The sequence below is a fragment of the Lottia gigantea genome, assembly GCF_000327385.1.
Source record: "Lottia gigantea unplaced genomic scaffold LOTGIsca_1, whole genome shotgun sequence".
Classification (NCBI taxonomy): Eukaryota; Metazoa; Mollusca; class Gastropoda; family Lottiidae; genus Lottia; species Lottia gigantea.
This window is the reverse complement of record NW_008706746.1, coordinates 5356401-5369336: the sequence shown is the minus strand read 5'-3', so window position 1 is coordinate 5369336 and position 12936 is coordinate 5356401. Positions and strand designations below refer to the sequence as shown.

The 12936-nt window shown below is 33.7% G+C and overlaps 3 protein-coding genes across 3 annotated transcripts; 2 read left to right on the top strand and 1 right to left on the bottom strand.

Moving 5' to 3' along the window:
* LOTGIDRAFT_152279 (hypothetical protein) lies at positions 1-383 on the top strand (the record flags this gene model as incomplete). The annotated part of the gene is made up of 2 exons (XM_009045725.1): positions 1-202; positions 232-383. 2 exons carry the CDS (start codon positions 1-3, stop codon positions 381-383), a joined length of 354 nt encoding a protein of 117 aa, XP_009043973.1.
* A 171-nt stretch (positions 384-554) lies between these two features.
* On the top strand, positions 555-1014 carry LOTGIDRAFT_152278 (hypothetical protein; the record flags this gene model as incomplete). Its single annotated transcript, XM_009045724.1, has 2 exons — positions 555-764; positions 901-1014. The coding sequence occupies 2 exons, from the start codon at positions 555-557 to the stop codon at positions 1012-1014; spliced, it is 324 nt and encodes a 107-aa protein (XP_009043972.1).
* Positions 1015-2391: 1377 nt separating this feature from the next.
* On the bottom strand, positions 2392-12869 carry LOTGIDRAFT_152277 (hypothetical protein; the record flags this gene model as incomplete). The annotated part of the gene is made up of 10 exons (XM_009045723.1): positions 2392-2521; positions 2831-3015; positions 3260-3395; positions 6056-6261; positions 6566-6689; positions 7362-7483; positions 10852-10973; positions 11600-12196; positions 12639-12679; positions 12865-12869. The coding sequence occupies 10 exons, from the start codon at positions 12867-12869 to the stop codon at positions 2392-2394; spliced, it is 1668 nt and encodes a 555-aa protein (XP_009043971.1).
* Positions 12870-12936: the final 67 nt, after the last annotated feature.

The window sequence follows — 12936 nt, the reverse complement described above, 5'->3', positions numbered from 1 at the left end:
ATGGTATCAATAGATAGTCAGATACCTTCTGATAAAACTATTGGAGGTGGAGATGATACTTTCAACACTTTCGTCAGTGAGACTGGAGCTGGTAAACATGTTCCAAGAGCCGTGTTTGTTGATCTGGAACCTACTGAAGTTAGAACTGGTACTTACCTCCAACTTTACCATCCTGAACAGCTTATTACAGGCAAAATAGATGGTGCTAATAACTATGCTCGTGGTCACTAGATTGTTGGAAAAGAACTGATAAATTTGGCAGAACTCGGAAACTGGCAGATCAATGTACTGGTCTTCAAGGATTCCTCGGCTTCTACAGCTTTGGCGGAGGAACTGGATCTGGTTTCACATCTTTGTTGATGGAAAGATTGAGTGTCGACTAGGGTAAGTAATCCAAGATGGAGTTTGCTGTTTACCCTGCCCCACATATGTCTAGAACTCAACAACCCAATCCTAACAATCCATACCACTTTGGAACATTCTGCCGAGAAGGCCTCCTGTGAACAACTCTCTGTAGCCGAATCACCAACGCCTGCTTTTAACCAGCTAACCAAATGGTCAAATGTGATTCTTGTCATGGTAAATACATGGCTTGTTTTATGTTGTACCGAGGTGATGTCTTCCCCAAGGATGTTAATGCTGATATTGATCTGATGTACGCTAAGAGAGATATTGTCCATTGGTATGTTGGAGAAGGTATCGAGGAAGGCGAATTCTCTGTAGCGAGAGAAAAATTTAGCTGCTTAGAGAAAGATCATGAAGACGTAGGAGTTGATTTTGTTGAAGTTAAATGAGAAGAAGGAGAGGGAATATGAGATAAAGTATTGTTATTTATGGATCACAATCATGTTAATAAAGAGTTTTAAATCTTATAACTGCTAATATAATTTCTTTCTACAGAACAAAGATTCTTCTCCTCCAACTAATAATGTACATGCATCGCCTATTAAACATGGGTTAATATTTGCGACAGTTTTACGCCCAACGTTATACAATATGATTGTGACATCGTAATTGTAAAAATTTCGCCATTTTATTTTCATTAGCGTTAACGCCTGTAGAACGTATATACGGGGAATAATATGCTAGACGAATTGTGGGTTATAGAGAAACCTTGTACATTGGGTACAGTTTTGAAAAAAAACACTAGGGGTGAACGGCCATCATTGGGATGTTGAAAAAAAATGTCAAGAGCCCATGAATAAATGTTTTCGAGTTTTAAAAGCAGACAGCTATTCACAAAATATTTTCATAGACAATTTTTCTAATTATGGGATTATAGGGATTAACGAAATAATAAAACCACCCAATTTTCTTTTCAATGACTTTGAAACGTATACAGCAGAGCAATTTACTATTTATTCCAAATACAAATTATTATCATTTATATTAATAGAAGGATTAGTTGTATTGTAATGTATTACATGGCCTGATGGTTATGTATTATCACAAATTGGGAGCTCCTAAGAGAGTACACCCAAGCAGCGGGGATGTTCATGGCAATCATTGTTATCAAAATGCCAACTGAAATTACCGACCCATTTATCCAATTTACAGGACATCACTATGGTAAGACAAAATTGACTGATTTCTGATATATATTTCTGATTTAGATATAGATTGCACTTCAAAGGGCAGTTAAACATATTTTTCTCTTATATTTCTATACGATTAGGCCTAGTGTTGTTCCCGGGAGTAGAATGACGATTTAACAGTGTTCAGTAAACAAAAATAAGAAGTCTAAAAGCTTAAATAATAATCCCTTTATAAACAGAAAAAGAGTTTAATTATACTGTATAGTGGTCTCGTCTTTTTTGTGTATAGATATATTATATATATTAATATGTAGCAAAATAAGTGGGCCAAACAGCTGATCGGATGGAACAAATATTACATATTATAGCAGATCAAATGGGACAAATATGATATATTATAGTTAACTAGATGAGACAAATAGATCAGATAAACAGACGAAACAAATATAATATACAGAAAATCAGATGAGACAATATGATATTATAGCAAATCAAACGGGGAAAAATATATAGTAAACTAGATGAGACAAATAGATCAGATAAACAGACGAAACAAATATATACAGAAAATAAAATATAGTATATTATAAAGTTGTAATAGACTGAATTTGGTTACAACACAAATTTTATGGCACAAAATTAATAGGGCGAATTTGAATAACATAAACATGTTCAGACGGCATACACTCACACATAAAGTCCATGAAGTCTACTGATGGATATAAAGGAACTTCAATTGCAGAAGTACGTAAATGTAGTATGTTTCATCACAATAGGTGTATGAAAAAAGGGACAAATCAAGAACGTACTAAGATGTTACTATAATGGTTTAGGATCACTGTGACAAGGTTTAAGTTTAATATTTAACTGATACAGTGCTGACTCTGGTTGAACTTTCACTGTACTTCAAAGTGGACCAATATTTCGTTGGTTTGTCCAGTTTAGATTCACAGCACAGCTTTCTTCTGACTGTGCGTCGGAACTGACTATAAAATATAAGAAAATTACCAATTAGAATAGAGTTTTCTGCACATATACCACAAATAGTTATGTCCCTTGATATATAGATTGATGATATTGACATTTCGAGAACGCTCAATGCATATCTCAGAGTAAAAGAGTTGGAAAGTTGGAGAATAGCTATATCACATCGAGAATCTATGAGTTTAGTCTCGAACCTTAATTAGAAAAGGAACCAACGCTCGGTCAAACACAGCTTCTGTAGGCTATTGAGGCGCGGTATTAGCCAGAAGGGTTTTTGAAATAGGAAACCAGATTATGCATAGTATACTTACGTCGACATAGACATAAACAGGTAGGGATTGAGACAACTATTGAAGAATGCCAATGTATCAGCTGTTAATCTGGTTATATAATGCTGATAGATGGGGTATCCAAAAGCTAATAATGCATGGATTATCAAAGTCGGGCCCCAACAAACAGCAAATACTACCAATAGCGACAACAACATCCTAAGAACCTGTGGCATATAAAATTTAAATCATTATGCATGCCATTATCGTCGGGTTAATTATTTTGTCCAAAAAAGACGGTTAAAATAACAGGAAACTGTATTGATAGTTTTTTTTTTATAAAAAGGTCATACATTCTGTTCATTTTCATTTCTCACTTACTGTTGGAACGCAATAAGCTTGCACTTGTACTTGGAAAAGTTGATTGACACGAGCATCTGGCAATACACGACAATTATTGTATGAACCTACCTGTTTTCTTTTGTCTATAGCATTTGCAACATTTTCGTTATCCTTATCCTTATCTTTGTCATGGGAATCGTCATTAGTATGTGACTCACTGCATGATAAATCATATCCGGAGCTCTCTGGCTGGGATGGTTTCGATCTCAAATTAAAAAGGAATATATAAATTTATTGCGCGTATGCAAACTAACAGTGTAGTGGTCCGAAAGGCTTATCGACAAAATAAAATGAACATGTTAGACCAGAGGGAGAAGGGTATCTATAAGTCCGAATTCTTTAAGGTAATCCAGGTCAAAGGTCACGAAAGGTCAAAATAGGTCATGTTTGTGATAGTTTGACATTGCGAAGATGAAGTTTGTAATAGCTTGACATCGTGAAGATGAAGTTTGTGATAGTTTGACATTGTGAAGATGAAGTTTGTAATAGCTTGACATTGTGAAGATGTAGTTTGTAATAGCTTGACATTGTGAACATTACAACAAATTAAAAGAGCAATATGCTTTTATTTAGAACACCATCTATTTAGCTAATACGATTCTAGTCTTACTTGATCACAAACATAAATAATTACATGTTCAAATACAAAATAGTTGGGTTCAATAACAGCCTTATTATTTATCTTTTGATCAGCTTAAATCAAAATTAATGACAACAAATTCAAAGTTTCAAAACATTTTCAGGAGAATAATCCACTAAATCTAGAAATACAAGGCAACTCTCGGTGGTTTTTATAATTTTAAGAAACTAACATCATTGGTATGATTAGTACATTTCAGTACTTCTGAAGACTATTTACATATTTTAAATCTAAAAACAACCCTCTAAAATGGCACACCTGTCCCTTTAACCAAAACTGGAGGTATAAATCTAGAAATGCTGGAGGCACTTTATATTACTATTACCATAGGATTGGAGATCTTTAAACTTTAAACTACAAACTACAAACAGGATGTTTTTTCAAGGGAAACTATGGTGGATTGTTAACTGGTATTCAGATTATATTTATTACGTTGTTCAGTTTTCGGGTTGATAAAAACATGACATAAGAGATTCGATTATATCATTACGTACCATAAAGATTATTGAATTGTTCAGAATTCAAAATCAAAATGGATGGGAATGTAGAAGAGTTTGAATGTGCTGCATGTCTTGGACCATTCCAGGAACCTAAATTATTGGATTGTCATCATACATTTTGTTGGAAGTGTCTGGAAGACCTGGCTAGTTCCAATTTGGCGGGTAGCCGCAACGCCATCAAATGTCCGTTGTGTAACAAAATCAGCAAAATTCCTGATAGCGGGGTGAGGAAGTTTTCAACAATTTTTTATCTATTTGCTCCATCAACGAGTTCAACAAACAGAACAGGAGATACAGATTACTGCTCCAAACATCCTAAGGAGGAGCTGAAATGTTTCTGTGAAGACTGTTACACCAAAATTACAAAGATCAGAAAGACAGACTGAAATGTAAGTTAGAAGAATTGAAAACAGTGAAGAATATAGCCGAGGATTCGTTGAAGAATATCAACGAATATCGACAAACAGCATTGAGTAATTGCCAGGCAGAACTTCAGAAAAATTACGATCAAAATCAGAAGAAACTGAAAACTGTACTCAGTAAAGTGAATACCCTGAAATCTGAGATAGAGAAAGATAGTCGACCTATGTTTTCTCCCCTCCCCCCTCGTGTCTGACGTCCTTAGTACTGCATATACAGCGTTCTAAATATATTGCTAGAATGTGGCGGCTGTCTGATCATGCAGCCTATTATCTATACCCCCGCGTCAAATAATGGTTGGACGAACGATTTAATGATTAAATGGCTGAAGACACCATATCCAGATGAGTTATCGGACCTTTTAGTGGAACTCTAAATAAATATACACATTATTATTATAACTCGATGAGGAAATCCATCTGGACTTAAGAGAAACTGTTGACGAAGGATTATCGATTGAACAGTTCACCGACGGCGTTTTAGACGAATTACTGTGATTTAGAGATTTTCAAATTGTTAGTTTAATTTTTTTCATGCATGTACATGTACAAGTAAATGATTTATTTCGATAGGAGTTTTAACAATTACTTGATATTGCTTATGACATGATCAATGAGATCCGTCTTTCCATTTTGATCTTTCGTGACCTTTGACCTGGATTACCTCAAAGAATTGGGACTTATAGATAGTGCCGATTCACACTAATGGGCTTTCGCCAATTTCTAGATGATATCAATGAATTTGTACACATTGTGTAGTTAAATTCTAAATTTTTAACGTTTTTTGTGTTTTTTGACTTTCGTGACCTTTGACCTTGAATAACTCAAAAACGCCCCCTGATTCAGATTCCCGAGGAAAAATGCCTCTACAAAAGTTAACTCAGATTTTGCCCCCTTTCGGGTGACAATACCCCCCTTCTCCCTCTGGTCTATGTCATAAAGATCTTTCCAAGCTTAGTGGTTCAACTAGATGAGTATTATATTCTAGGGATGGGACCCCCTTAAGGGTGGAGGCCCATGGGCTTAGTTCAACTGATCCTTATGGTAGCTAAACCACTGTCCAAGATAAAATGTAGGGCCTACCATTAATTTACATGGTTCAGCTGTACGGCATTTCCACAGCGATATTTTTCATTACATTTACATTTTTCTGAATCAGAATGCATCAGATCAAATTTTAAAAGAACAATTTGAAAGCCTACAGAAATGGCGCATTTTGTCCTGACAAAGACACAGGGTCTGATGAACCAATCTGGAAAGGGATGCAGGTCTATCAGTACATTTAAGTCAAATAGTATCTAGTTACCTTTTGTTGTCGCCTTGCATATTCTGAACAATCTGGGCGCTTTTCCACAGAGTCAAAGCACTCTTGCCATAAGTGTAAACCATCACCATTAGTGGAATGCAATACAATATCAATAAATAATAGATGAAATACAACTTTGTATGGATTGGATAATCAAAATTACTGCGACACAAATTTGAATTTGTCCACGAACTAATGTAACTTTTCTAAAATATAAAATAAGAAAAGTCAATGTGTTAGAAAGAAAATGAAAAACAAAGATTCTTGTGTCAATGATTTATTGTAGACAACCGTTGGTGCCCAATACCCATGATACCTATCTACTGCATCTTTACAAAGGTCAAGATATTAACGAACTCTATATACTCAAAAGATAAAAGACGAAGTTTGTAATTTCTTGACTAATATGTTTTTTTTTAACAATATTTGGAAAGTTAGTCCTCCAAAGAAAAATGTGACCCTTATCTTTTTTAAACGCCATAACTATTTGAAAATATTTGAAAGGATTACCATTGCAAAAATTGTAGGAGAAGCTAACAGTGCTGATGCTAGCCATATAATTAAGATCAAAACCATGGCTCTTTTAACACTACATCGAAACTGTGCATTCAATGGGTAACAGATAGCATAGAACCTGTAAACATAATGAAGAAAATAAGATTGTTTTGCTGATCAAACCCTGAGTTGCTCTCCAGAAAGATTTTCACTAAAAACTTGCAAGTTATTAGTCTGAAACTGCTGAGCGTTTAGATAGATAGATAGAATAGATAGAATAGATAGATAGATAGATAGATAGATAGATAGAATAGATAGAATAGATAGATAGATAGATAGATAGATAGATAGATAGATAGATAGAGCTTAAACTGCGTAGGCCTAAAAAAATCTTTTTTTAAAACATGTGACAGGTGAATACTTTAAGTTCAGTAATTGCCTGAAAAATATTTCTAATTACCAGATTTAGGCCCGAACCCGGAGATTCGAACCTGACCTTTCGAAATAGTTGTGAATCAAATGTACTTGTTCTTCCCATATTTGTAGTTTTCAATACTATTGCAAAAATCAATATTTTAAAATTTGTGATAAATCATCGTATCCTTTTATTTTGTTGTTGTTCGGTATAGCTGCATCGATTGTTAAAAATTGTAATTGAAAAATATAAATACAATTGCTTGTGAGATCGTTATCATATATTTATATCTCCAAATATCTTCTTGCCAGCAATACCCTATGGGAACATTCTGTTTTATTCATTTAAGGCAAATCAGACATTCTAACAAAAAAGTGATACGGCAAATTATGTTACCTTTCAAAACTAATAACAGTCAGGGTCAATACGGAGCACGCTAAGCTGAAGTCTTTCAGATAATAAACTGCTTTACAAACCATTCCATCTAATACGTTAGATATACGAAAAAATTCCATTTCCTAATAGAAAAATATATAAACATGAAAATAAGTGACTATGGCAGCATAATAGAAATTGAAAGTGATTTACTAGTATAAAATCCTATATGACTACTACAACTGTCCGACCACATCGCATTATAGTTCCAAATAATATTGAGAGTCATTGATTGTCTTTGAGTTGATACAAATGCCAAAAATGAACAATTTTTATTGTGAATATATATCCGTAAAAAATATGGTAAATTTTCAAATTTTCATGCCGAATTTATGACGGGGAATTTTGTTTTTGTGGAACGGAACTAATTCTGTGACAAATAACACATACATTGAAAATATTATATGGAAAAAATTGGATAAAATCCAATGCAGACAGCATGGTGTTCAAAGAGTAGTTAGCTGTGACAGATATTATATCTCATGATATTTCTACTATATATACACACCTGTTCTCTTTGATAAATATCACAAATCAGTGGTCAAATCGGCAGACTTTCATTCATAATGAATTGAAATTTTTAAATAACTTAATGTACGAACGATTCTATTTTTCAACAGAAACTATCATTTTAGACATTTTGAATACAGTTTTCAGAGCTACACACACCAAGTTTCGTCAAAATCTGTCAAGAATTCAAGATGCTAAAACATGAACGCGTTTTAAGAACAAGGGCAATAACTCATACTAATTATTTCTTGATTCTTCCGCTTTTCAATAGGGTTCATCCTGGTTTGATAAAAAATACTCACACCAAGTTTCGTCAAAATCTGTTAATAATTGAACTTTCTAGAGCGTTAACGAGCTTAAAATTGAACGCGTTTTTGAGAACAAAGGTAATAACTCATACTAATTATTTTACTTTTTTTCTGATTTTCAATAGGGTTCATCCTTGTGTGATTAATAACACTCACACCAAGTTTCAACTAAATCCGCCAAGAACTGCGCCCACTAGAGTGTTAACGAGCATTTCAAGAACAAGGGCAATAACTCATACTAGTTTTCGAGTTTCCTGATTTTCAATAGGGTTCATCCTTGGGTGACTACAAACAATCATACGGACGGATCATTCCATGTGGGCGTATAAAAATGGCTTTGCACGTGTCCATTCAATTTGCCACATTACTTAAAGAATAATAAACGAGAAACATGGACGGTTCTCATGCAGTGCGTGTCCGATCTGCTACATCGTTTAAACGCTGCATTTTATAGTCACACTGGGATTTCTTACTGAAAAGAAAAACATGTAAACATTCAGTAGAAAAAAATCGCTAAACTACTAAACGTTCGGTAGTTAAAAGACGCATGAATTGCATACCATTTGGTACTAAAAGGTGTTAACATTCGGTAGTGTAAAGTCGATTTTTTAAATATCTGTAAAACCACAAGTATACATCGCAAAACAAAAATGAAGATATTTTTGGATAGATCTTGTTCAGCACAATAACATTTGTGCTGATCAAAAGGCCAACAAAGGTCAGATAAAAGAATTACGAGCCTTAAAAGTTAAAAGCCTATAAAACCTATTCCTTTTTTGAAATAAAAAGTGCAGACAACTGTGTCTTAATCATGAACTGGCCGAAGTAGTGTCCTATTTTGATGCAAAGTTTAAAGATTGACAAGTGCATACTTTGTGAGTTATTAAAAATTTCAAATAGTTTAAGTATATGTAAATCTTACCAGGATGTACCACGCCCACCCCAGATTTTTTGTAATGTCTGCTTTTTTGTGCACAATGTTAAATTTTCAAGAGTCTACCTTAATTAGATCATGAAATGTTAGTTGTTATACTTAAAAGTTACGCATAGTTACTATAGAAGTCGGTACACAATTTTCAAATTTTAAAAAGCGCAATTTTGATTAAAATACCATGTGCGATATATTATCAGAAAGTAGAGAACGCGCACATGAAGGATATTAAAAAACATTTTGTCGTGTGTTAATTAGAACACGTGACAGAGATCTTCAAAGTTAAAAATAGCGATTTTCAAACGGAACCGAAAGTTAACATTGCTTGACAAAAGTAGATACATTTTTGGATAGATCTCGTCTGACTTTTGTGCTGGTCACAAGGTCACCAAAGGTCAAGGTCACCAGATATGAACCTTGAAAGTTTTGGTCAATATTGAAAAAAAAACATCAACTGGAAATAACTAAAAAACAAAGGAAATTAAAAAAAATCGGCTCCCACACGATTGTTGGAATCGTTCACTGATGATATAGACATATAAATAATGCAAATCCGATTAAAAAATTATAAAATTCCAGATATTGAAATTTAACCTTTACAAGCATATTGCACCAGAACCGGAAATTATATCAAACTTTTAAAAACTGATTTTAGTTTGCAAAAAAAATAAAAATTTAAAAATCAAAAAATCAGTGTCAAAAGTAAAAATTTTAAATTTGGCATTGAAAACTTTTGTTTTATACAGTTAGAAAGAGCACAAAAAGTCCATCAAGAATCAGAACAAAATATCATCTACGTGTTAGAGCAGTCCAAAATTGAAAATTGTTCTGTTTTTGGAAAGCTATAAAACAGGAAGTAGAAATCGGAGATCAAATATAAAATTAGGCCTATCAACCGATAGCGAAGGTCAAAATATCAATTTTCGTGTGTAGTAAATGCCCCTGATTTTGTAACGATATCTACCTTTTAGTATACGTTTCAGTTACATTCATTCATAATACAGGAAGTGGATCAACCGGAAGTTTGCACATCGATTTCGTGAAAACTGGAAGTAATTCAAAGTTTTTTGCATAAATTTCAAAGCAATCGGACCAATATCAGAGATAATCGAAAATTTGGTCAAACATGTGCTCGAAAATGCTAATCTATTGGATATTCTTGCGAGATTCTAAAATTGAAAATCCGTAAAAATTCGCTCCAAAAATGCACCTTCTAGAGCAAATTTTCTACTTTTTGCACATTTTGCACCGTGGCACTATCCGTTTAGCAAACATGTTCCAATTTATATTCATTCTGTAAATTACCACAAATGTAGATGTAAGGTATAGAAAATGTTGCTGCGATTATTACAATTTCTTCAGATTAGGCGACACTAAATCATATTTTTTTAATTTAAATTACGAAAACAAGGCAGAACGCACTGCAAATGGCGACTCTCAAGCTATCACAAACTTCATCTAATACCAGGGCTTCGTTAAGCACTTTTCTTTGTATCACGTTTGCATTGTTTGTAAATACAGTGATTTGTCTGTATTGTTTGTAAATATAGTGATTTTATTTTAAGCAAATACAAATAATCAGAGCGATCAACAGAAAGACTGTAAAATGTTTGCATGTTTTCACGTACGTAGTATAATGACATATTTTTTTCAAAAATAGCATTTGTATACCGATTTACTATTAAAGTATTGAAAATATTACCTTAAGAGGTAGACACACCATTACAACAAGTAAATCTGAAGCAGCGAGACTCAGTATCAGTAAGAAAGTTGCTGACCTTGACTTCATCCAAAATAACAATCCAACAATCGTCAAGATATTACCTGTAATCAATCACATACAATGTTATATGGGCCCGAACCTTGGAGTATAGATTAACAATGACCGCTATTAAACATTGATATATGAAAATTTAGGAAACATTTTCTTGACTTTTGTTCCAAATCTTATTGACACGCTCGTATTTTTATTTTATTTTTTTAGTTATGTTCTGTGAATGGGATAATTTTTGCAAGGATATAGGTGAAATAACAAAACAGCTTTCATGTGAGCGAAATTATATTAAATAGATTAGATAGAAGTATATGTACGCTATTATAATTGCGTTTGTCTCTCATTTTACCAGTGGGGGAAGGGGAGGGTGGTGGTGGTCTACATGAAAGCATAGCCTGTGGCCTTCTAGCAATTGTATGACCCTTGCTCGCCACCCTCAACATTTGTTTTTAGAAACGTCAATGCATGTTACCACCATAATTATACATAATATGATACATTGTGTTTTATATTTTAAGAAAAATGACATATTTTTTGAAGCATTGCATATACGATGATGACAAGTTGGATCTGTTCTACCTTTCGAGTTTCTCATTTCTCTGACCAAAAATTTTTTAGACATAAATTATGACACAAGAAATATCAAAAACAAAACAATTCATAAACATGTACTCACCAACAACGCCTAGAGTAAAGAGTATTGAGTAAATAGTTGTAAGAACAATAAATGACATCCTATCCTCTTCCTTGATCTTAACATCGCCGTCATCTGAAGATCCATCTGTTGAATTGGAGTCAGGTGGTTTAGATGCTGGTGGTGGTGGTACACATATTTTTCTACAGATACATAATACCTGTCTGACTTCTTCCCGTGTGTACTTGTAGAAGAAATCCCATGTCCCGAATTCTCTCAGAATAAAACATCTTGATGATTTTGATGAAGGCGTTGAGGCTACACCAAGAAGTGTTGTAGTTAGTACCTGACTATCCTGGTTACTGTTTGTATCGTCCTTTTCGATGGTTGGTACAAAAACCCCTTTTTCACCCGTTGTGGTTGGTACTTTGATGCTTTTAGCATCTGCCCTAGTAGTTGTATTGTACTTTTGAACATATATGTCTTTGTTGCTTTTAAAATCGGTTGTGGATGGTACTTTGTGGTCGGTCGTTGTTTGTATTTGTTCTTTGGAATTTGTGGATACTGGCGTAGACGTGGTTTTGTTTAGACGATCAACATTTTCGCTGACACTTTCAAATGTCGTGGTCGTATTGGATTCTGAATTAGAAGGAATAAGACTCTATTTTGCTTGCAATGATGGCGTCATTTTCCCAGTTAATAACTTTAAGGGTGGCTGCAGAAAACTTTTAATCAACATCAGCACTTCGGATGTGCTTGTGTTCTGAATTGGAGACTACAGCAATCTTACCTCTTCAATTTCAACGTCATTGTTCATTTGAGAATAACCAGATTTTAAATTGTTGATTTCTCGGAAATCGAGTAATGTATTTTACGAATTTCTTAAATTTTCCACAAAGGAGACAAATATAATTATAAAAACGAGAAAAAAAAGACATATTAGGGTCTCTTATACTTAAAAGTACAAGGCAGTTTCACAAGACCGGACGAGGTGTGACAAAACCATGTTAACCATGTTCGTATTTTTCTACCTCACAAACAGGAAAAGGTTATGAAAACGTAGATACTATTTAATACTTACCCACAATTAGATGTACCAAATCGATATGCGTTATAATTAGCCTACAACATGTGGAAAAGGGTTATTAGAAACGTTTTTCATAACATATTATGCTTTAGCTTTCTTTTCTGCAAACAATCATGAAGCATGCTTTTATACGATTTGGTAAAAAAAAACTTTTTGTAATCATAATAACCATGGTAGCCTAATCTTATTAAAATTTGTTTTATATCCTAATATTTCTTACTTCATTGTAATCAAACAAATTTTCAACCACAGTCCTGTTAAAATGGCGTTATATTTAACCAGTTGTAACCAT